Consider the following 25,294-nt stretch of genomic DNA (forward strand, 5'->3'; position numbering starts at 1 on the left):
AAAAATACAGCCAATTTTTGAGCATCTGTGGGCTGATGAACCAATTTGTGGAGCATCAAACGTTTCTTCTTTTTTAGCCATTTTGCTTTTAAAAACTCCCAATCAGAGAAGGGAAAAGAAAAAGCAAGGGCAAATAAAGCAAAAACAAAAACAAAAAACTGCATTTTTTTAATTGAAAAATATCACTCTGAATTCTTTTTAAGAAAAACACACTGAAATATTTAAAGGTAATGGAGTGTCATGTGAGTCAAAACAATGGTTTAGGAAGACAACGTGCATGTGCACAGATTTGTGTGTGGCAGAGAGAATCACTGAATATGATAAAGCAAATGCAGAATATGATAAAATGACTGAATATGATAAAGTGCAAACATTTGGGGAAAGTATGTAAAGACTATTAGGAATTCTTTGTACTATTGCAACTTTTCTAGAAATCTGAAATTATGTTAATATAAAAACATCAAATACTGTAAAAAGCACTCTAGATGAAGCATGATATATATAACTTTATTTTTATTCTGCTTTGTGACAACCCCAGGACATAATTAAGCAGATTATTTTAGATAGTAAAAGCGTTAGAGTTCTTTGCTAACCCATTTATGGGGTTGTTGGTGATGAAGCGGGTATAGATCACAGGTCAAAGAAAGGGTGAAGTAGAGAAGCAGAGAAGGGAGAGAGAAGAGAGAAGAGACAAACTTCCATAGTCTACTAATTTGAATTAGAGTTTAGAAGAGATAATAGCCTCTCCAGGGCAGAGAGGAATTTAAGGAAAGGGGGGAGGGGAACTAAACAACATTCCAGCCTCTTCTCAACCCGGAGTTTGGGTTCGTAACATGTATTATGCATTTGTGGTTTGAAGCACTGTCAATTTCCCAGATAAGATGTTATTTTTTAATCTGCAGCAATGAAGGGGTAATGACAAAAAACAGGGATTCTTTTAGATGAAACCTTCGAGAAACACTGTTTGTTTCCCCCTCTGCCTGTTATTTCCAGAACTATTGTTGTCAACTACATGAGACAACAGAAAGAATAAAATTGTAGGTGTTTGATAGGAAGAAAAAATTGCAGGATCATGTAGAAAATAACAGTTCTTGCAGACAAAAATCAGAAGCCTTCCTGCTAGATCCAACACTTGAATTTATTACATTATGATAAGTACTAATTGATATTATCTCCTTTTTGAGTCTATAGTTGAGAAAATGCAACATGGCTTAAAAAGAACTTTAGTCAAAAATGTTACACAATGAGGATGTTGTTACTCCATTAAAACTGGAGTGTCCCTCTGTATTGGTCTGATTTTTTTTTCCTTGGTAGCGTACAGGCCATGCAAGTTACCTTCTGGCTATGCTGCTTCCTTCATAGAAGCTTCAGAGGCTGCTAAACTCAGAGCCCTCTTCTGAGGGGTTCCTTAAGAAAAAGTTGGCCACCCAGTTCACAGCTCAGCTGACGGGATGGGAGCTCAAAGCCTGACCCAGGGTCGTCAACAGTCAACCAGCAGTTCCTAGAGGTGACTGACCTAACCGCCTTGTTCAATGTCTTACCCTTTACTTCGTAATGATGACTACACCAATCAGAGCTGATCGAGGAGGGTTTGAATCTGAGAAAAAAAAGCTCAGCAGTAGTCTGCCCCAGAAAAAGAGAGACAGACAAAGAGAAACGACAATAAGCAGGATTCATGAATAAGCGTAAATAAGTCAGCAGAAGCCATGAGAGGAAGAGAAGATGAAAGCAATGTTAGCTGATGCAAAGACAGAAAGTAAGCTGCCATAATGTCACAACGTGGAGGAGGGCAACAGGTGGCTACCTTGTTAGACAACGCAACTCCACTCTTCCTTAAGAAAGAGGGAAGGGAGGACGAGGGATGGATTTTCCTGGTTTGTCTTTATCCAGTCCTGACTCAAATAGGTTGATCATTTTACTCCATAAATACATAATTCTTGAATATTTACTGAATATTTCATTATGTGTGGTTCAAAGGCTACCTGCATCAACATCCTTAGGGGAGCTTTAAAATGCAGATCCATGGACCCCAGGAACCTGGATTTTAAAAAGCTCCCCAGGGAGGCGTTTTGGCACCCCAGGATGTGAGAACCCCTGGCTCCTGAGTGTTCAGGTAGTGGCTCTGCCAGAGTCTTGAGCACCAAAGCAATGTGTCCTGTTTGGAGTTGGGTTTTTAAAAAAACTTAACCTTATTTAATTAAAATTCTTAAGTAATTTATGCATTCTACCCTGTTTATCTGGGTAAATACTACTTGTAGGAAATTATTGCTTGATGACTAAATCAAGTAGGTAAAGTCTAACACATTTTTTATTGTCATGTAATGCTTAAATAATGTTGACTAGCAAAGAGAATATGTGATAAGGCAAGGAGAAGGTAACCAAAATTTGTATACAATTAACTTCTTGCATTTGAGGAAGTAGTTCTGTAGTGTAGCGGTTAGCATGTCTGCTTTACACGCAGAAAGTCCTGGGTTCATGCCCCAGTGGAGCCACAGTCCATGGTCTACGGCTGTGCCACCCTGAACAAGCCTGATGTCTGATCTTGGAAGCTAAGCAGGGTAGGGTCTGGTTAGTATTTGGATGGGAGACCACCTATTATTTATGCTGTAGGCATAAATAATAATAAAAAAGCAAAGAAAAAAAACCTTCTTGCACTTGAACCAAATAAAATTTTTTCATGCACTAGACAGATAACTGTATATTTATTACAAATTGAAGAGGGTCTGAATTCACCAGGCTGATTCACTGCAAAGAGATGTACCATGAGCACATATCATTTCAGAAAAAAATTATAAAACATCTGTCTAAAAGATTAGACACCTTTCTTATTTATTCCCTATATTCAGCAAAAAGAGAAGTAGACAGAATGACTATACTTTCTTGTCTGTTGAGAATAATATGTGGTGACAGAAAGAAATCTAACTGTAGGTGGTGAAGATACAATGCAATATGTATACGACTTGCTGTTGAACTATACACCTGAAACTTATTGGATTATGTTAATCAATGTCACCATAATACATAAAATAAATTAATTAAAAGAAAAGAATAACTGGAAAATTAAGCTTAATTTATAACCTTAAATTAGTTTGGTATCATTGTATGCAAATTTAAGTGCTACTACTAGACATGGTATTCAACATAGCTTCTAGACTTTTCCTTGGGGAAAACTTCTACGTACATTTAAGGCTCTTTCAGACGTTTAAGAGTGTCTTACCCTTCAACGCTGATCAAAAAAATGGGGACAGTCTATGTAATCTTTAGTCTTTTAACATCTTTAGAGATAACAAAATGTAGGAAGCACAGTATTATGATCATCTAATGACACCTATTCCATTTTTAACTTTGGTGCGTGTGGTCTTCTTTGCATTTAATTTGGTCAGAGGACTCAGAAAACAAAATTGCTTTCTGCTGCAAAGAAAAATAGTCCTCATTAGCTTTTCCACTAAGGTCAGTTTATGCAAATCCAGTACTATTAACTAAATAATGAAGTGACCTAGTATGCAAGTAAAGAAACAATTTGGCATTGAGGGATGGGAGAAAAATTAGGACCTGAAATATTTTTGTCTACTCAGACCTCGATCATTTTAAAAAGAGAAGTGATATAATGCATTTTCCATATTTCCTTCACTGTATCTCTTCAGAGAAATGGTTGAAATGCTAGCCTTAGCCTAGTCTTAGCTTATTTGGGCCTTCAGTCTTTCTTCTCCTTCTCCTCCCCATTTTTTCTGGGCTTTACAAGGAACTGAGACATTTGAGGAAATTTTAAGATGCCACATCTTGCTCTAAACAATTCATCAATAACATCAAAATCTAGGGAATTCCGGTTTTTCTCTATGAATGCCCTTACTTACGTAGACTTTTTGCTCTATAATATCTATAATTTGTATTCAACTATTGGTCAGAATAAGTTCCATTGCACAGGATATATTAGGACAATATATAGGCTATATTATTTGATCTCTAAGATGGTCCCATTTGATTAGAATTTAAAACCCACAAAGGTGAGAAATTAAAATAATTTTTTTCTGTTGACAGAAAATTCTTAGAAAACAGCCTCCCTGAAGCTTTTCTGAGAAAAGAAAAATTTAGATGTTTCATCAATATAATGTTGAATCAAGCTGAAGTATTTGGATTTGGAAGAAAACAACAAAAACAATAACGATATTAAAGCTTTAAAAGTTGATGTGAAAAAGACAAAAAAAATTCATAGAGAAAATATTTGTATTATTACCAAATAATTCTATAGGAAGAGCTTCCACAGTGCAGATATAATCTTAAATTAGTTTAAAAAATATGCTGCAAAGAAAATACAGTTTTTCAAAGGCTTTCAAATACTGATGATTGCAGTTCTGAGCACCTTTTAAAAATCTATTTTCAATTAATTTTTGAGACTTTATAGACAATGTTTCTGTTCTGTCAGCTTGATTTGATTTTATAAGGAGAAGCTAACCTGAAACCCGTTCTAACAGCTTTGACTGGCCAGGCTCAGGTCAGAGAGAGCTCAAAAGAGCAGAGAAGAAAGGATACAGCCCTGCAATTAAAATTCAGACTTACTTGTGTGCATGTGTATATGAGGGAGAAGGCACAAATGAAGTCTACTTTTTGTTTGGTTCTACTGAATTGGCTACGTGATTTATAAAGCCAGGGGCCCTCATTATGGTAATGCAGGTTAAATACTTGAAAAAGCATATGCCTGCAACCCTCATGAATTAAAACCCTTCTCAGAACCAGGAGGTAACTGGTCAAAACCTCAGTCCCATTTTTTGTCTGAACAACTGAAATTCAGAATGGAAGTACAAATGCTACCGAGGGAGTAAAGTTGTGCTTCTAGGTAACTTTTTATCCAACAGGGAGATATAACCTGAAAAATGAAGACTCTTAGGGACAAAGTGGAGAGTTCACTAGTAACACTTCCTGACTGGCATTTGCACACGATCTTTAATCTGGGAATCTTTTACCACCAATCATTCATAAATCACCACCATACTCCTGAGAAGCCAAAACTTGCCCCCACACTAAGTGCATGTAAAAGTTAAGTCCAGACATAGCTCAAGGTATTGACAAGTCACCCACAAGACAAGGTGGACAGTTTAATTTGCTCTCTTTGCTAAGCTGCCAATTCAGCCTGTTAATATATTTTAAATTAAGAGAGAGGAGAAGAAAGAGGAGTTCTTCCAATGCTGTATACATCCTCCGATTCACTTGGACAAACCAAAAAAAAAAAAAAAAGCCTTCCCTGAAAAAATGTTTGTTCTCTCTTTGCTTCAGAGAGTTATATTACATTGAATGAGAACATATACACAGGGGCATAAAATTCCAACAAACCTATACATTTCCATCTGGCAATAAAAAGAGACACGCCTTTTCAGAAGTAGCCGTCCTGTGCTTATTTCTGTCAAGCACATGTGATGGGTGGGTTGGGCTGACATGCCCAGACATAACCTTGTTTGGATTATGTTTCCTATCTGTAGAATAGCAGAGGTCAAAGTATCGAATAGGAAAAAAAGCAAAACTTCACTGTGATAAGGTCTGTACTAGGGGCCTGGCAGGAATCAGAAATGGGTGAAGTGGCCCACATGGCAGCTGAGCAAACCCAGGGAACCATGTCCTTTCCAAGGGAGGCAGCCACCATTCAGGCAGACACAAGAACTTCTGGCAGGAATGTGAACACAATCTCTCTAGAGCTGCTGATTTTTCCAGAAAAGCCAGAAATCTTTGTGTAAAATCTCCACATTTTAAAATGAAAGCAAATAATTTAAAAAATTGTGCAGGCCAAATAAAGCATGTCTGTGGCTTAGATATAGCCCAAGATTAACTTTTTACTCATCTCAATGAAGATTATATGAATAGTTAAAATGATTTGCTTCTGACTAAAATGGTTTGCTTCTGACTACATAAATGAAATACAACTTTGGTTAGAATCCAGTAGTGCCTGAAAATATGGAAATGACTGACTGTATTCTGCCTCAGTAGAATCTGTGATAAATGTCATAATGAACACAAGAGACTCATAAGATACTCAGAAAAAATAAATTTGAAATATTTCATTTAAAAGATCTATTTGATATTTATTCAATATTACTTTGCAAGTAAAGCAGATCACCTTACCTGTGCTCTCTTGAGAACGTTGTACTCATCAGTGCTTGCTATTTGATAGACTTTTGCCATAACTATTGTTTTTCCCAAAGGCCCGCATGCTTTCTCCAGATTCTGGCTGCAATCGTACATTTGGGACGGTAAAAATAGAAGACACTGTGGACATAATGAAAAGTTATCATTTATGTATTTATAGATGTATTTATAATCTTTTCTTTTTAAAGATGGAAACTGAGATGCAATTTTGGATGTCTAGCACATGGAACATTATGGTATGTGCTGGTCTTTGGAATGTCACGTGGTCATAGCCACACACACATTTACACATATTTGCACACACATATGACAGGATAGTGTGCCTTCTCCTCAGAACCACAGCTCGGTTGATGAAAACATATTTTGCTGTTTCTTTGTGCCATTCTCTCATCCACTGAAGAGATATTTATTGAGCCCCACTCTGTTCTAGGATTTTGGCATCCTGCAGTGTATAAATCAGAACAAAAAGAAATTCTGTTTTTGTAGATTCCGTTTGGGGGAAACAGATGAAAACAAACAAATGTATCAATTAGTAGTAAGCGTTATGATGAAAAAGAAATCAGAGAAGAGAAACTGGAAGTCCTAGGGTGGAAAGAGGTCAGTGGAGGCTTCCCTGATGAGGTTCATTTGAACAGAGACCCAAAGAGTGAGAGGGCAAGCCATATCTGTATCTAGAGGAAGAGGAAGCACAAATATAGAAAGAGGAAACAAACAGCAAAAGTTGACTCTCAGGAGGCAAGAAGAGAAGCAGGCAGAGCAGTTAAGAGGCTACTGCAAAAACACAGGTGAAAGAAGACGGTGAGTGACTTGGAGCACAGTGAGAGCAGCAGAGAAGTGAGAAGAAACGCGATTCTGGATATATTTTGAAGGTAACACCAATGAGGTCAGTGGAAGAACTGGGTATGGGTGGGACAAAAAGAGTCAAAGATAACTTCCATCGACTGGAAGAATGACATCGCCATGTATTGACAAGAGGAAGACTACAGAAAGAGCAAGTCTGGGGGGAAAAGATAAGGAGCTCAATTTTGGCAATATTAACTTTGAGATACCTATGAGATGGCCAAAGGGAGATGCTGAGTAGTCAGGTGGATATGCGATCTGGAGTTAGGAAAGATGGGACTAGAGATAAACGTTTGGAAGCTGTCAATGTATAAAACTTGTTTACATACAAGATCGGATGATACCATCTAGGCTCTAAGGAATGAATATAGATATAAAGATTTAGGAGAAAGCCCAAGGGCATTCTAACAGTGAGAGGAGTGGCAGGTTAGGAGAAATCCAGTAAGGAGTCTGAAAGGTAGAGGCAAAAGGAAAACCATGGGAGAGTCTTGTTCTGGAATTCAAGTGAGTAAATGTTCCTGAGAGGAGGCGGTGGTCGATGGTGTCAAATTCCGCTGATGGATCAAATGAGGGCTGGGAAAAGACCTGGAAAACAGTAGTTTTGGAGTCTTGGGTGTAAAACTCTGGTTCAAAAGGATTCATGAGATAATGGAAGTCTAGAAATTGGAGGCGGCAAATTAAATAGATTTGAAATGGGTGTGCTTGTTTTATTTTTAAAAAGATGGCATGGGGCTACATTAATGGTACAATGTTGTTTTAGGATAATACAGAAGGCATATTTTGGAACATGTAGGAAAACTTGCAGACACTATAGCTGGAATGGTCCTCGAAGATCACTGCATCTCTAAATGAGAAACTGGAAGCGCACAGAGCACCAGGCACTTCTCCAAAGTTGCCCAGCTAGTTAACAGCGGAACCGAAGCTGGAATCCAGGTGGTTTGATTCCCAGTTCAGTGCTCTTCGCACTGCACCAATTTGTTGGCCTTCTTTTACTGCAGATCTGAGTTTTGTGAATTAGCAAATGAATGTAATAAAATCAAGGACTCTGCGCTATGAAGTGTATTTTGTTCATTTACTTTGACAAGGGTAGTTCGGCTTCAATAATTTATGTAACTTGATAGTATACACAGGAGAATGCCCTGTGGTGTATTTGAAAAAAGTAATGAATTTCTTCTAAATCAGCCTTCCGTTTACTTCCCTGCAATTAAATCTTTGTGAAGAAGTGGGGCAAGGCTGCTGGGGTTTCAGGGCAGAGGGAGAATGACAGGGTACCACTAGAATTAGCCAGCTTTAACTGCCAGATCCCCAGGTAACTGTATCATTATTCTTGTTTGAAAATTTAAAATTCCTGCCTCACTGGCACACAAATATATTGCTTCTAAATTTTGGTGTTATGTAAATTGATGAGATTTTAAGGAAAAGAACAATAAAGAAAGATATTATGTTGTTATATGTTCTTTCAAAGCCAATAAGAGTCTGGCATGAGTATACGACTTCATTTTTACATAATCCATGAAATGACTGTGGTGCTCTATACAGCCAAGACTCTGACGACGCTTGACACTCTTCTCACAGGGTCCGATATATTCTAGTGGCCAAGAAGGCTCAAGTCCACTTTGAACTTATTTTCGTTCCACTCTTCTTCCTTTAACCCAGTTTTGTTTCCTGCTTGCAATTTTTTTTTCTTTTTGTGGACATTCTTTAGAAAAAGCAATGAGTTATTTTAAAGAATGTGAGTGCTATGGACTGAATAGTGTCCCTCCCAAATTTTATATGGTGAAGCCTTAACCCCCATTGTGATGGTATTTTGGGATAGGGTTTGGGATAGTAGTGATTAGCGTTAGATGAGGTCATGAGGGTGGGGCTTTCATGATGAGAATACTGGCTTTATAGGAAGAAGAAGAGAGAAAGAGATCTTAAATGACTGTCCCTCTGCCATGTGAGGACACAGTGAAGTGGCTGTCTGCCAAGCCAGGAAAAGACTCTTACCAGGGCCCAACTTGTTAGCAGTTTGATCTTGGACTTCCCCACCTCCGCAAGTATGAGAAATAAATGTTTGTTGTTTAAGCCCAATAGTCTATGGTATTTTGTTATAGCAATCTGAGCAGACTAATGCAGTGAGGTTCCTGGAACTGATGAATCTAAACCATGATTTGGTTGCTAAGACAATCCATTTACTGGTTCTGCAACACTTCTTCCCAGGTAGACTGGCTACCAAATCACTTTGAAAAAGAAGTACACGAGGGTATTGTCAACATTACAGCCGTTTACCAGGTGAACTTTTACAACACTTCATACTAATGTAAAATTGTATTTTAAGAATTTCTAAAAACAGTTTGCAGAATTTTAACCTAGATAAGAGTCACCAAAACTAGTCATGTTGCCTAAAAGAACTAGTTTCCAAAAAGTCTCCAAAATCTCAGAATTCTTTGTTTTGTAAACATGTTTACCAAGACTACCACGTTGTTCTAAGTGGAAATGACTGTAGTATTTAATACCGGAATTGTCCTTTCTTGTGACTGGATTTATGTTTCATAATGATTATCTACTAGACACAGAAATAGCATTTCTGTAACTCAAAATTGTTACCAGAGGCATTTAGTAGAATCTTGCTTTAAAAATATAATGATTTTTCATCTTTATTCTCCCCCCTTCAAAAGGTTTCACTGCTCCTGATGTTTAACGTTATGCAAAGACGTGTTTCTGCCAATGAATATCGCCTTATGGTTACGCTTCTGCAAATAGCCTGCTGTGAGCTGATAAAGGGATTAATGCAGCCAAAATTCTTAATCTGTGAAATTACAAATTAAATTCTCATATTAAAAATACCACCCTGAGGTATTTTTTGTGGTTTTAATTCCCCTCTGGTGTTCTGCATACATTGTGCTTGTTAATGATGGGGACAAGGCTGTCTCCGATGGCAGCCTGCTGCCGAGTGATAATGTGTAGGCATTTACTTACTGATAGAAACTGGATTTAACCACTGGCTGATAAACTAAGTGGCAAGTGGGTAATAAGTCCATATTAACAGAAAAGTACTACTACAGAATTCAGGATTCACAGACCATCAAAATCCTGGCTTAAATGCAATCGTGGAGTCAGATGGGATTGAGATGTCACTAAGGAGGAGTGATATCGAGTTACAAGTTACAAGTTATAAATGGGAAAACAAATCATATGTTTGAGTTTGATGAGCCATAAACTAATGAGCCCTTTTTTTTTTTTTTTTTTTTAGTACAGGAAGCTATGTCTCCAATTCATTATTTTTCCATAGGGATTTCACCTTTGTTATTTTTTTAATGTGGACAGCTGTTGTAACAGGCAGTGGCTAGAATTTTAGAAAGGAAGTAGGGCAGAATATGAAATAAATATGGGCTGATAATATATGAAACGTTAAAGAAGATTTACTAAACATAGGGGAAGTAGTGGATTAATATATCTATGGTTACTTTAGGGTAAAAAAAAAGTAATTAAAATTAAATGTGGGATTATCGAAAAAAGATTTAGGGTAGGAATACCCAAGAGGCATTGTTACCTAGGACTTAATTCCAAAATAAAGGGAATTGTTGTCAAGGAGAATCCAATACTACAATGGGAGGAAAAGTCTAAAGTCCAAGAGATTAAAGAAATAACGTGATATATGTACCTGGTAAGTGATGTATCCCCAAGGATTAATAAGAATATTATAAATGCCTATGTATATAGGCAGTACTTTGATTTTTAAGGCAATTCGAATGAAATTGAGAAGAAATATCTCTAATTGGCATATGGAAAGAACGTACTGCCATTGGAAAAAAATGCTCTTACTGCAATAGTGTTTTGCAAGAATTCTGTTTCACACTTTGGAAGAAAGATGAGAACATCCCGGCCATAAATCCTCCCCCAAATATTTAAAATGTAATTGAAAGAGGCTGTGTAAATATGAACACTTTTGTAAAAGCAAAACAAGGAATGTGTTTTGTTTTAAAAGATCCAGAGAAGATCTGTCTGAATGAATATCAAGAGCATTTGTAGTTAAAACGAATTACATGTCTTCAGTTCTCACATGTCAATTCAGTACACTAACCAATTGCCAACTCTGTTCGTCAGCTCACTGCATAGCAGCACTTTTTAAGGTTATTGTTACAATCAAGATGGTCGCTGAGAATCAAACAGGAATGGATCATTTCTTCTCTGTACTGCAGCCAGTTAAACAGTACTGTATGCATAAATATGTAAATCATATTTTCCTTTTCCTTTATGACTGCTCAGATCATTTTTGCGGGACACACACATAATCAAATACAAAGACATGCAGCTGCAGACTGCAGAGCAGAGATAGCAAAAAAGGAATCCATTTTCTTCCTGTGTCTGGTAAGCTAGCAATCGAATGGCAGGATTCCACTAAATATATACACACACAATCCCCTTCCCTCGTTCTAGTTCTCTCTCTCTCCTCATCTCTCCCTCCACACACACACACACACACATATTGCATATACAAACATAATCTTACACATGTACATGTAAACATATTAATCTCTTTACATATATGTTACACAAAGATGCTAAAATGATGTCCCTGCTTTGACTGGATGTGGATTTGTCCTACTCACTATCGGTCAGTTCCCATAGCCGTGGAGGCAGGTCACTAAAATACTCGTGGCTCAAGGCAGCCTGTGCCGATAGTCTGTTCTTTGGGGAACATTGTAGGAGCTTGGAGGCCAGATCCTCTGCATGATTCACGTAGCTGAGCCTGAAAACATAAGCACAAAATAGAGAAATCAGAACAAACATGAAAAGTCACTAAATAAGACATAAGGCTTGCCTAACCTTTCTGGTCTTATTTATTCCTGGCCAAGAAAACAAGTTAAATTACCTGCTGAAAATAAACAGAAGCTGAATTCACCTCCGTTCTTAGAGTATCTGTTGCTCTGAATTGGCTTTTATTCTTTAATCTTAGTCTCATTGATTTAAACTATCCCTGCTATAAGCAAAGGGTTGATATTTTCAGGTTTGAACTAGGTCCAGAGGTAGAAAATTTCGGACAATAATTTATCAAATAATTGCCAGAATTTGTTCATAAGATCTATGTACTGCATATACATCTGGAAACACTTATAGGAAAATTAATACAAAATACCTAGGAGAATTAAAACTACTATTAAATTCTCTAGTTATTAAAGTTACTTTTTCTCTAAGAATTCACATTTTCTTACATTGATTGAATCTAAAATTGTTGGAATAAGTACACTGTCAAATGTCAACAATCAGAATATTAACATGCAGGTTAACAAAGGGATATGCTTAAACCATAACGGGGCTGAATCAATTCAAGATGACCTTTAGAACAACAGTAGATAGAAAATATGTGTCTCTGGATTACCAAAAAAGCAGGGAAGTAAAGTCTTCCATGTGGTACAACTCTCAAATGGGTAGCAGACCACACAGTCCAGCTCAGCCTTGCTTTTCATGGACTCTCTATTCCACTGCTCAGTGCAAATAAGCCCGGAGAATTAACATAATAATAAAAGTATTCCTAATAATGGCTACCATTAATGGATAGTTGAACATGTGTCAAGCACTTTCCTACTTAACTTTTGCACTCTCTCATTTATTATAGTCCAATAAGGCAATCCTGTTCCCATGTAATAGCAGTGGAAGCTAAGTGGGAGTCAGAGAAGGTAGTAGATTGCTTAATTAGCAGGTCAAAAAAGGATTCAAACCTATCCGAAATTAACTCTAAAATGGCTTGGGGTATGTAAAGTACAGCATAGGGAATATAGTCAATAACGTTATAATAACTATGTAGGGTGCCAGGTAGGTACCAGACTTATTAAGGGGATCACTTCATAATTACATGAATGTCTAATCACTATGTTTAGTTGTACACCTGCAACTAATTTAATATTAAATATCAACTATAATTGAGAAATTTAAAAAAATTTAAATAAATAAACAAAATGGTTTGCATTTACGATGCTCTCAGATTGTTTCTAAAGGCTTTACCCACAGATTCCTGAGTTTCTGCAACAAGGTGAAGTAAATGCAGCGATTCTTAAGAGCAGCCAAAAGACTGTGAAGAAAATGGTACCTACCAGTGGGTATCTGTTCAAAACCCTTGAAGCAGTAAACACACAGCCAATGCACATCTTTCATCAATGACCAACAACTCCCCAACTCCCCTTCTCAAGCAGCACTTTAGTATTGATTTAAAATTGTTATTGGGGTGGGGAGGATTTGGAATGAGGAAAAGGAAAGGAGGTAAAGGATTTGGGTAGAGGAAGAAAAAGAAAACAGAGCTAGGAAAAATATTACTCCAAAGGTCCAATCTAAGAGACCTTCTTTCTATATCCACATGTGAAGGTCTCACAGATAGGTTCAGTGTCTGGCTGCCGCGATGGCTGTTTTTTGTTTGGTTGTTGTTGTTTAAACTGATCAGTGGATTGGTTTTAAATGTCTCCATCTGGCAAAGAGAAATCTGTCTGCAGGAATAGGAGGCATTCTCCAAGTTCTCTATCATTTTTTCCCCTTTTATTTAAGAGGGGCCAGGGCCATCCAAATTATTCCTTCTTCCTGAGACACTCTCACTATTATAAACTCTCATTAACATTTTTAAACTATCAAATGCAAAGTTTGAGGTAGGTAGACTTTATGGTGAAAAATTGCACTTAGATTGAAGGCACAGTTTATATATAATCATGGTGAAAAACAGGTTGGTATTAATTTTATATAGCTTTGATAAAAAGAAAAACCAGCAATGCCACTTTGAGACTAGATCTGAGTTTTAGTCTGGACTCTGTTACAAGAGCGATGAACCACATTACGTTTGCCATCCCTCCATCTCCAATAAGCCATGAATCATACCTGAAGCATAGTTTCACTATTTTGAAAAATTATAAATATTTATAATTGTATGTTTTTACAATAGATTGTTGATCACATTTAAGTTTAATACATATACACCTAATATAAGGAATTCACAAATATAAGACAATCTCATTTCCCATCTTCCAAACTGACTAAACCTGAATGTCAATGAATTAATAAAATGTTTATTTTGATATTCGGTTTATACACAAATATTTAAATTATACATATGCTTTTAATTTAGAAAGTTTGCTATTTCCTCACTTTCATTTCAAGAACTACTTTTATTCCATTCTTCACATGCGTTTTCAACATCAGATTCTTTTTGTCATTATCAGAACCACTTTTTGAGTCCATTCAAGTTGTCTGAGATATGACACTTGGGGATGTCTTATTTGGAAGTTTTATCCCAAGCCATAAGTGCACCGTATGAGAATGTTAGAATGGTTGTAGGTGGTTGTTTGCCCTCTTCTATTGTGATGGTATATTTTTAAATCTTCCTTGTAATTTCACCAATTTTTGTTTTATATATTCTAAAACTGAGTAATTAAATGCATAACAATCTAGCACTGTTATCTCTTCTTGATAAATTAAGTCATCGATCCTTCTGTAGTGACTCCTATTATCTTTAATAAAGCTTTCTTCTCATATTAATTTGATGACCCCTGCTTTCTTTTGTTCGATATTTGCTTGGTGTATCTTTTGTTATCCTACTTTTTAATGTTACATATCCATAATTTTACGGTGTCTCTTTCATAAAACTATACAGCTTAGTTTAATACTTATCTAATTAAATAACTCCCATTGTATAAGAATAAAATTTAGTCCATTTACATTGGTGATTACTGATATATTTAGAATTACTGCTACCATCTTAATCTTGCATTCTATTTTGATCTGTTTTACACCTTTTTTTTTCTTTTTTGCTTTTTATGCCTTCTTTTGGATTGAGCTTTAAATTCAACATTTCCATCTTCTGTTTTAGAAGTTATATATTCTATTTCCACATGTTTAGTGATTACTTTTTTCTTTTCTTTTCTTTTCTTTTTTTTTTTTTTTGCATTTAAGTATTTATTTCAATGTTTAAACTCTCAGACTAAATTTTTACAAGCTGGTGGACACTGACAAATTATTTCTCCCAAAGAACTATATTCATATATTCCAGACAATATAAACATATGATTGAATTAACGTCAATACACAGCACCATTTTATAAATTACATAAGAAATTGTCAAGTATACAAATATTAAGTTACACAGCTCAACAGGAATATAAAATATTAGGTGTCTGCTGAATTCATTAGTAGACACTAACTTCTCTTTTTTGCAAAAAAGATTGGGAGAGAAGGAAAAAAAAATCATACTTCTAATAAAAGTTGGCAAACAAATTCCAATAAAAATGAGGAAAATTACAGAATTTTCAGAAATTTTATGATTAAGAATTATTTTAGCTATAAAAATAAAGCATATCTACCTTTAAAAATATTTGCTAAATTAAAGAGCATATTCCATATGTCCTATACAAGACAAGCAAACCATTTTGCAAAAATAATAGCTCACTCCCACTCTCTTTTCAGGCCCTCTCTTGAGTTGCATTCCAAAGTGCAAACTTTAAACTAGTTTTAAGATGTTTTGTCAGTAGACATTAAAGATAAGTGGTTCTGTACAACGTGGGTTTTACATGAACTCTTCCACCAGAGGTTTGTGATTTTCAAAATCGAGGTTTTTATAACTGTACAAAATAAGATTTATAGAAAGACATTAAAAAATCATCTTAAAGACTAGGTCAAAAGCCAACAAAATCAGTAGTTACGCAAACGTGATGTACATCGTTTTAAGTATGGGAGATAGAAACATAAAAGTAGTAGGCAAAGAGCCATATATGTCCTACTATCAATGTTTGAAATGACTGAAGGGGTAAACCACAAACGATCTATTTTTCATAGTTCCTGAGATTTTAATTTTGTGTGATATTAAAAACACACAAATATTGTGCTGGGTATTTTGGCACCTAATGTCTCTAAATTTCTTATAGTTTGACAAGATTCTGGCATGGGCATAGATTTGAAGAAGACTTATAACTCAGTATTGCATGGTTTCAGAAAAGGTCAATTGATAAAAACGATAAACATGTTTTAAATGCTGAACAGCAAGAATTTTCTGCTATGTTTCTAAAAAGGTTGATCGTAATCCAAACACAGAGGCTGAAATTCTGCCAAGCTTGAGGTCTGATAAAACTGTTTATCAATATTCCTATGAAAACTTCATTACACTTATCATTCACCAAGCCTACATGTTGGCTAATAGTTTCGATAAAGTGGATCCCATCTTAAGTTCCATTTCCAAGGCAGTAACATCTGGCAATCCAGTTTTATTGACTGCAATGGTAATTTCCATGACTACTGGTATCTTTGACATGCAGGTGCATTTTAGGACAATATTCTACAAATACGAAAGTTGACTACTTTTAGCTCTACTCTACTTTTGTCTTATATTTCATTCCACCTTCAATTAATGCTAGGGCAACAAGTATTAGAGCTCTCCCAAGACCTGCAACATGATGACAACGATGCTAGGTTCTTCAGAAACTAGGTTCTTCAGAAACTTCATTTTTACAAGACATAAGCAGTCTGGTTGAATGGCAGTGCACCATCAGATGGCCAGTCCAGAACCTGACACCTTCTTGCTCCACAAGAGCAGCTTTGTAAGTTGCTTCATATAACCTTACTATTGTGGTAATGCTATACTTTTTAAGTTTCTCTATAAATTTGCTTAAGGTCGCACAGGTGGGACTGTCTGTGTCTGACTTCACAAGATTGGTTCATTCATTTGAGCCAATTTAGTTAAAATAAAAAAACCGATAGGATTATGAAGAATTGAAATACAGAATACAGAAGTGATGTAAAGAATGATGTAAAGAAACTGAAGTCTACTTCAATATACTGCACTTGAAATTCTCAGTGCTTTGAGTGTGAGGCTGCGAGTAATGGGAAGTGAAATGAACCTCTCAACAAACAGTAGCATCTCTTTAATCCAGTAATGAGGCGACAGAAAGGAAGTTCCCCTAGGTTTAGCCCATCTAGGTCAGAACTCTTGTAAAATGCTTTCCTGATTTTAATTCAGTCCTCTTGTGCCCTAGTTAACCCTTCTTATGGAGCTTCTTGGTGGAATAGTAATGAATGTCTATAGTTTCACTTGTCCTTATAGAGGTTATACCGTGTTCCTGGCAATAATCTCCACTGCCCTTCAGAAATTTAATAAATATGGAGCCAAGGATGCCACAGGACCACCCAATCTGTGGCCAATGGTGTCCTCTTATGGAATAAGTTGGTTTAATTTTTTTTTTTTTATCATCAAAGATATCAAAAGGAACTTCCACACCTTACACCTTCACCCTCAGTTCTCCAAGGGAATGGTTTCTTAACTTTTTAACTTTTAACTTTAACTATTTAAAGTTTAGAGTTAAACTTTATCTTTACCCTCCTGCCAAACAATACAAGAACATCAGGACACTTTAATTCTGCTGACACAGTCCCATCTCTCATGTTATTATCTAATAGTTTATCTCTTGTTTTCTATGCTCTTTAAGGACACAGATTAAACACTGGTATTGTTATTATTATTTAGGTTTACCTTTGTTTATCATTTATTGAATCATATTTCTTCTCATGTTTCAGACATTCTTTCTCAGGTTATTATTATTTTTTTAATCTGAAATACAAACTTCAGAAGTTCTTTCCATGATGAAAGAATTTAGTGGCAAATTCTGTTTTGTTTTCATATAGAATAATAGTTGGCTGGGGATAAATTCTAGATTCAAAGCGTTTCCCCTTAACTCAAAAGATATTATTTCATAGGCTTCTGTTTTTGCAGCCCGTTAGCTCTTCTCTTCCGCCATATAGTTCTGCGATTGCAGTGTAAAGTATTCTTTTGATTTAACCTGCTCGGAAAAAATTCATAGCGAATTTGAGGCTTCATGTTTTTCATCAATTCTGGAAAAAAACTCAGCCATTACTTTTCAAATATTCTCTTTACTCAATTCTCTCTCTTCTCTCATTTTATAAGTCCAAGGTAATGCCATCTTATTAAATTTTCCATGTCTTTACTCATTCTTTCATATTTTCCATCTGTTAGTCTCTCTGTTCTCCATTCAAGGTAATTATTTCAGAGCTTCTCTCAGTTCAACTCATTCTTTAATCAATTACATCTAATATGCTGTTTTCACAGTTCATTTTTGTTCTTATAAGTTCTTTTTAAGTCTTTGACAAATTTATGTGTTCAATTTTGATGGTTTCTTGTTCAAGTTTTGATTTTGATCTTTTATTTCTTTACAACATTTTAAATGTAGTTATGTTCTATGTCTCATAATTCTCAATATCTGAAGTTCTGTGTAAGGGGGTAGTCCAATTTTGTTGCTTGTGTAGCTGACCCTTGACTTTTTCTCATATGTTTTATAATTCTAAATTGTGAGCTCATGCTTGGCTAATGTTAATCTATGGGAATCCTGAAGGGCCTGGGTTGAGAATATCTTTCTTCATAGGAATTTTCTTTTGCTTCTGCCATGAGTCCTGTGGCTCTCTTGACAACCAGGTACTCCAAGTTCTTTCTGTTGGTATCTGAGACCATGGGAGTTATACAAATTCAAATCACTGTAGAATTCTCAGGGGAGACATTTTCATCCCCATCCAATGTCAAAGCCAACATAAACAATTGTTTTTGCAGTCTCTCTTTGCTGGAGTCAGATTTTTCTTTCTTTCTTTTTTTTTTTGAGCCAGCCCATTACTGAGGCTGAAGTGTTTTTGAGGGTCTTGACTTTACATGGGAAATAAATTCCTATGCCTCACCTTTCCTATACACGAAGCCTTGTTTTCTGACCCCCAAGTGGCTCCATGTTCCTGTTTTAGCAACATTGCTAAGGAAGCTACAACTTTAGCACTCATTTATCACTCTGCTTACTTCATTCTTACCCATGGAAACTTCACTTATTTTCTTCTTGGTTCAGCTATGTATATGCATTTGGATGGATGTGCTTGTGGTATTTTATCCAATATTTCAGGTGATCTTTAATGGCAGTAGTAGAGACTTTTCTCCCCATTATAGGTGTAAATTTATCATCTCCACGATCTAATTAGTTACTATAAAATCATCTACACTTGTAATTTTTAGGTCTTTCTCCCAGGAATAACCACTAAATCAGTGTTTGCCTCTGTTTGCCTGTTTTTTTTTTTTTTTTTTCTTTTAACTAATTCTTTTAGGTTACCTCTGTTAAGTTTAAACACTAGCTGACTGAAATTGTTCCAGGCTAATGTTAACTTCACCACTCAACTTTATAGATGAATCTCAAATGCATCATCCTAGGTGAAGGAAGCCAAAGGCTACATACTATATAATTCCATTTAAATGATATTCTGGAAAAGGCAAAATTATAGAAACAGAAAAGTGAGCAGTGATTTAAAGAGGCTGAGGGTGGGAAGGGTTAATAAAGGAACACAGGAGAATTTTTTCTGATGGCTCCAGATCTTGATCAAGAAGGATGAACACCAGCCCATGTAGAGATGAGAGAGGGTAGGGTCAGGGAGACTTGTCAAAGAAATTAGGTGGAGAGAGTAGTTTAGAGAAATGGGGCATGGCAAGTTTTCCACATAGAACTTTCAGGCATTAGAAACTGAGTGCTGACCCCCTGTGAGTGGCTGACACTGGGACTTCCATGTCTTGGGGGAGGAGGCCCCATGCCTCAAGGGATGTTCTGGCAAATGGGGAGATGCTACTGCCAACGATGAGGCCCTCCTGTCAATTTCAGAGCTCAGTCTCAGGTCACTGAGATTGAGGACTGTGCCTATTAGCTCGGAGGCATACTCAGTAAGCTCTGTGTTAATGAAGGTCACATACACCTGGCAGGGTATGTGGAACAGGGGACCATCATGTTCATTCCATGTTCATTTTTTTAAAAGTAAAAGATGTTGTTTGTGGAAACTGTCTTGGAACAAAGTGAGAAAATTTTAAATTATAAATCTGTATGAAAATGAAAAGGAACAATCCTACTGAATTCATTGTGGAGAGAATCTCATATTATGAGTGATTGTCAAACAAATGCTTTTAATACAGTTGAAAATAATGGAATGTGGATATTCTAATCATATGAAGTTTCTTCATTTTCCTAGTCCATATCCATGTAAAACACACACACACACACACCCCCACACACATTTATCTGCACAAATATATATATATGAAAGAAAATATTAATGAAAGAAGATATATCCATATATGAAAGAAGATAACATGAACAGTGAAAAACAACCCTTAAAAGCTCACCTAAGTTTTTAAGCTATCCTGAAACAAAGAGCAAAGCAAATCCAGAGTCTTCTGCAGACTAAAGGAAACTGTCGAAGTTGAGAAAATTAAAAGTGGAGAATAAAAATGATGGTGCAAAAAAGAAGACCTGGGGTACGGCAAGGTGAAAAGGGCTACTTCCTATAAGGCATGGTTTCTTGTACAGTGTGGGGATATGACATATGTTGAATGACTAAATGTTTGCCTGAGGACAGAGTATGTCAATTGTTATACCTATAGAAATTTTACCTTACTTTACATGAGAAACATGAAATTTAAAAGTAGATAATCATTTTTGAAGAAAATCACCTTCAGGTCAAGTCGTGGTCCTTAAGGAATACCTCAAAGTATACATCCCCCAAAGGATGTCATTTTTTCTTTTTTGAAGTGGGAAGAAAATTGGTCTTTGTCTTTTTTAAGTTACTTTGTAAGCAGGGACTGCAAGTTTTGTCTTTTTTTTTTTTTTTAAAAAAAACTTTTCCAAAAGACTCTCTTTAAAACTGATGATATGTCTGCTTATAGAACAACTAAGTTACATTTTGTTCCCAAGAGGTGACTTCTAAATATCTTCATAAATATCTTTACTGAAATTTATTAACATTTTAGTTCATGAAAGCTGGACATAAAGGGTAGAGGTATAGTAGGTTCAATTTACTTATTAGAACATTCAATGCAAATACTGATTTCCATATAAAAGCTTAAAAGGAAATAAAAGGGAACAAAAAAGTTCTAGAATATCTCTCGCTTCATTCTATAATGGTTTAGAACTACAGACACTGTGGGCCTATGTCTGAAGCATAATAGTGTGCTTTGTCTCTCAGAGTTGAAAATAGGGTGACCTGGAGCGAGTGAAGTGGCAGGTCTCTATCTTCACGCTTTATTGTCACACTCTTCACAGAGCAATGCCAGAGGGCTGGGATCCTTTCAATTGACAGTGCACATACTGTCTCTGTGGCAAAGCTGCCAACCTGGGCACTGTCCACTGGATTGTACAACAGCTGATCTCTCGAAAATGATTTGTGAAGAAGTCTACCCACCTGTAAAGATAAGTCTGACTGTTTCCTCAACTGCATTGAACAGATCTGTCAGAAGTAACGCTCCTTCTTGTCTATACATCAAAAGCGAAATGCTCATTTAATCACCTTCTTATCAAAGCTTTTGACTAGGAGGACTGCATTCATAAAACTGCTCTGGTTTTTCTAAAAGTGACTTATTTTTAGAAAATAGGCTCAAATCTATTCACTTTGCAAAGAAGGGTCAGTAATTGGTCAAGCAGAACGTGAAAGGAATCCCTGACATTGGAATAAACTGTTAGGGAAAATAAAAACTAATATAAGAAAAGATTTAGGCCTGTGCAGTGAACTTCTCTGTTCACTGGGCTGTGCAGTGAAATGAGAGGCAAGACTTAGCTACATTAATAAAGAAGAGACATAGAATTGTGTAACGCTGAGACTTTCCTTGTCAATACACTGCTGTAAAAAAAAAAAAAATTAATGAGATTCCTCCCCTCAAGGGAAACAGATAACATTTTGTATTAGTTTCTATAAATAGGTTATGTTTTGTTGTGCATAGAAAATCATTCAATTCTCATTCATTTATTCTAGTAAAACTTTTTAATGACACACTCTCCCTGGCAGACATTCATTCCCATCATGGTCAGCTCACTTGACTGTCAAAATGATATATAATGATAATGCTATTTGTAGGGCACTCTACAGTTTGTAAAAAGCGCTTTCACATGTATTATTTTATTTAACGCAGGTAATCAAAGGGTCATATTTACAAAATGGGGAGTATCCAGACTTCTGACTTTCAAATCTTAGAGTCCATTACATGTTGTGCCAAAGACTTATTGCTAAAATGCATATATATCAAACTGTATGTTACTCACTTAGTAAAGGGATTATTGGGTTCTCCATAAGGTCACCTCGCATTTTTTGATATTTCGCTCTTTCTTTAATTCTGAACTCTATTTCTGTGGAGAACATTCTTTCTATATTCTTGTTAACACCTCGACTGCCTTATATTAAATAAAGACAAGAGGAAGAGTGTAGCCTTAACATGGACAAGATGAAAAATCTCTAAAGCCAGTCATACTAATCTGCCCTGCTAGGTCTCTCCTCCAGATCTAACCCTTGCTCAATACACAGTCACCCTTCCAGTAAACTCGATCTGGTGGAAAAGTACAGAAAGTGCTGAAGAGCCCTCAGCAGGATGTGAATGAATCAAGTTTTTGAAAATGCTAGTACTGACACTCTTAAGAGTATTATAAACGGCCAAAAAAGCAGACTAGAAAAAGGTAAATATTAAATTCTTGCTTTGGATTTCAGAGCTCAGCTAGATATTTACCCAAAATTTCCTAGCTTTGATTTTATTACTATTTTCTACCCTTCCTGGGAAAAAAGGTGTCTTTGAATGTTTAAGTTCACTCTTTTTGTATTATTATTAAACTTATTGAGGTGACACTGGTTCACCTTTAAATAAAAAAAGAGTAGGCTGGCTTTTAAAAACTGGTGAACTTTTGACATAATTATACTAGCCTTTCCCATGTACTAATATGAAGCTAGATTTTTATATTTACACTTCATAAATCCACTGATGCAGATATTATAAAATATTCATGGAGAAAACTAATAAAAGTGAACTTCATATGTTATATTCTTTTCAACAAAAACCCCTGTGTACCTATTTAAACTTATTTTTACTTAACAACCACAAACTTAGATCATGCTTCCACTCAACTTGCTTATAGGGAGGAATCGGTTAACTACTTCCATGCATTGTTTTTACAGAGATTCCACGTTAACGTTATCACCAATTCTTCTCCAGTGGCTAGTAGCAGTGACTTCTTTGAGTTGTAAAGTTTTATTTTTTAATAGCTTATAAAAAGCATTATAACCCATATGTACTTAACCTATAATTCTGAATGCTTAAATAATATAATTTTAAAAATTACTCTAAGATATGTTAGAGCTTGCCAAACATTGACATTTTTCTTATACGAGATAATACAAACCTGTTAGAAATTATACCTGTACCTCACTTACGTTTTTAAAAGATTCTTGTGTTTAGCAGACTAGTGATTATATGATTCTATAATTTCTGTTCAGTGTTTTGCTTTAATAATGTAATTAACAGCAGAAGAAGCACGAATAGTTACTTTTCAACCCTCTGACTGGAGAACATAATAGAAAGGATTATATTTTATTTCATTAAAGAAATAAAAATACATTAATCATTAATTCTTGTAACCAGAAGGATAAAACTTACAGGATACTTTTTAAAAAATTCTAAATTCACAAGTCGGTGTGAAATATCCTCAAAACCCAAAGGATATGGAATCAACAGAAATGATATCCAACTGCCTGGTTATTTTGTTTACAGCTATATCCAATCATAAACGCTAGACCTTCATAACCATACGCTAAAAAAAGCTCTTCCCCCATGGAGCTCCACTATTACCTGGAGGACATCAGGAAACTTGTAACCTTTCCAACTTCTGGCTATAGATCAGGATAAAATTAATAGCCCTCTCTTACTTCGCAGGACTGCTGTGAAGATTAACCTTTTCTTACCGTAACTTGCTTAAATCGATTATAGACATCTCATCATTTCACCTATTTTACAAGTTTTCAAAACATTTTTAGGGAATCAAGAGTGAAGCAAAGTAAACTGTTAGTGAATGTCCTACACCTGTGATGTTATTGATATTTATGCTATTTAGAGAATAAAGATTATCCAGTTTTCCTGAATTCAAAGTAGTTGATTATATCACTATTTCATGTGAAATAGACAAGTCTCATTTTTGATGATAAAAAACTGTATCAGGAGTTTAAATTCAAATCTTCGTTTATCGAAAAAAATCAGTACACATTAAATTTCAGCAATGATTTATGTTTTTCATTCAGATGGATCAGTTATAAACATTTAGTTCCAATTACATGGAAAGTGTGAAAAACATTTTCACTACAAAAGGCTCCTGAAAAATAGTTTAACTTATTGGTGCATCTGTATTATGGTAAATTGAGTTAATGAAAATGGCAACTTCACAGCCCTCATTCCTCTAAAACCCTATCGAAGATACAAGTCTCATCACCTCAGGTTGGTTTGGGAGGCTGTTATCTGTCTCACCAGAATCATAGAGTGAGTTCCTCGACTGTAAACAGTGCTAAAAATAGCTCCTGAAAGGCATCATTTTGTGTGATATTATTTTGCCAAAAGAGAAGAAAATAATATATCTTTAATCCTGAACAAAACCTCTTCAAAGTTTATGTCCTCAATAAACCTTTCACTGAGAACTGAAAATATAACTTGGTAATGCAATAAATACCCTAACAAATATATCAGATTTTTCACTTAATGCTTTTTACAGGCTTAAACCAAATGGAGTAAAAGGAAATCACCTTTTACAGTCCGACTCCTACAGGAAGAATGCCTTGCTGTTATGCTTTTTAAAGAAGGCATGGTGAATTTATATCAACTTTGGCAAATCTTGGGGCATGATAAAAAGAAGAAAAATACTAGTGCAGTTAACATTCCACAGAACTCTTTCTTCACATGTTTATTTCCTTAGAGACTGGACATGATCCAAGATAATAAGAAAAACATAAAAAGGAAAGATTTTTTTAAAGTCAAAAGATATACAGTTTAACGCCCTATGCTGCTATAGAAGAAATAATGTTTCCCTATTCTTTAAAAAAAAAAAAAAAGAATTGTTGTCTTGCAAAGATGTGAAATGGTTAGGATTGAAGAAAACCACCAAAAACAGCTCTCCTATTTAAGTCAATATGACAGAAAATTCAGTTAGGTCAGAGCTTATGGGTTATTGAAGTTTAGTTCAAGGCAAATGAAGAAGTGATTTGCTGGGGACTCTAATTTCAGCTTCCTTATCTTATAACATTGCATCTGGAATTTGAAACTATATGAGCTCATTACGACGTAAAAAAGAATCGGCCTGTGTTCTTATGTCTAAAACAAGAATTGGATTAAGACTGTTGAATAGCTGGGCATCCTCTTCAAGGGTCTGATGCTCTAGGAAGAAAAGTCAAAATACCTTTTAATTCTATTGCTACTACAAAGAGCCTCCCGTCTTTCCTGTCATCCACCGTTTTCTCGATGGCACAATGAACCAACTAC

The 25,294-nt window shown here is 35.6% G+C and overlaps 1 protein-coding gene across 2 annotated transcripts in view; it reads right to left on the minus strand.

The window, feature by feature from the left end:
• CDK14 (cyclin dependent kinase 14) overlaps nt 1-25,294 on the minus strand; it is a 508,542-nt gene that overhangs the window by 73,852 nt on the left and 409,396 nt on the right. For both annotated transcript variants that reach the window (XM_006925698.3, XM_006925699.3), the window contains 2 exons: nt 11,571-11,710; nt 6,112-6,255 (listed from right to left, as the gene is read on the minus strand). In XM_006925698.3, coding sequence (XP_006925760.2) covers nt 6,140-6,255; nt 11,571-11,710 — 256 coding nt within the window. In that variant the 3' untranslated portion in view covers nt 6,112-6,139. The remainder of the gene's footprint in view (nt 1-6,111; nt 6,256-11,570; nt 11,711-25,294) is intronic.

Source organism: Pteropus alecto, unplaced genomic scaffold (genome assembly GCF_000325575.1).
Source record: "Pteropus alecto unplaced genomic scaffold, ASM32557v1 scaffold69, whole genome shotgun sequence".
Classification (NCBI taxonomy): Eukaryota; Metazoa; Chordata; class Mammalia; order Chiroptera; family Pteropodidae; genus Pteropus; species Pteropus alecto.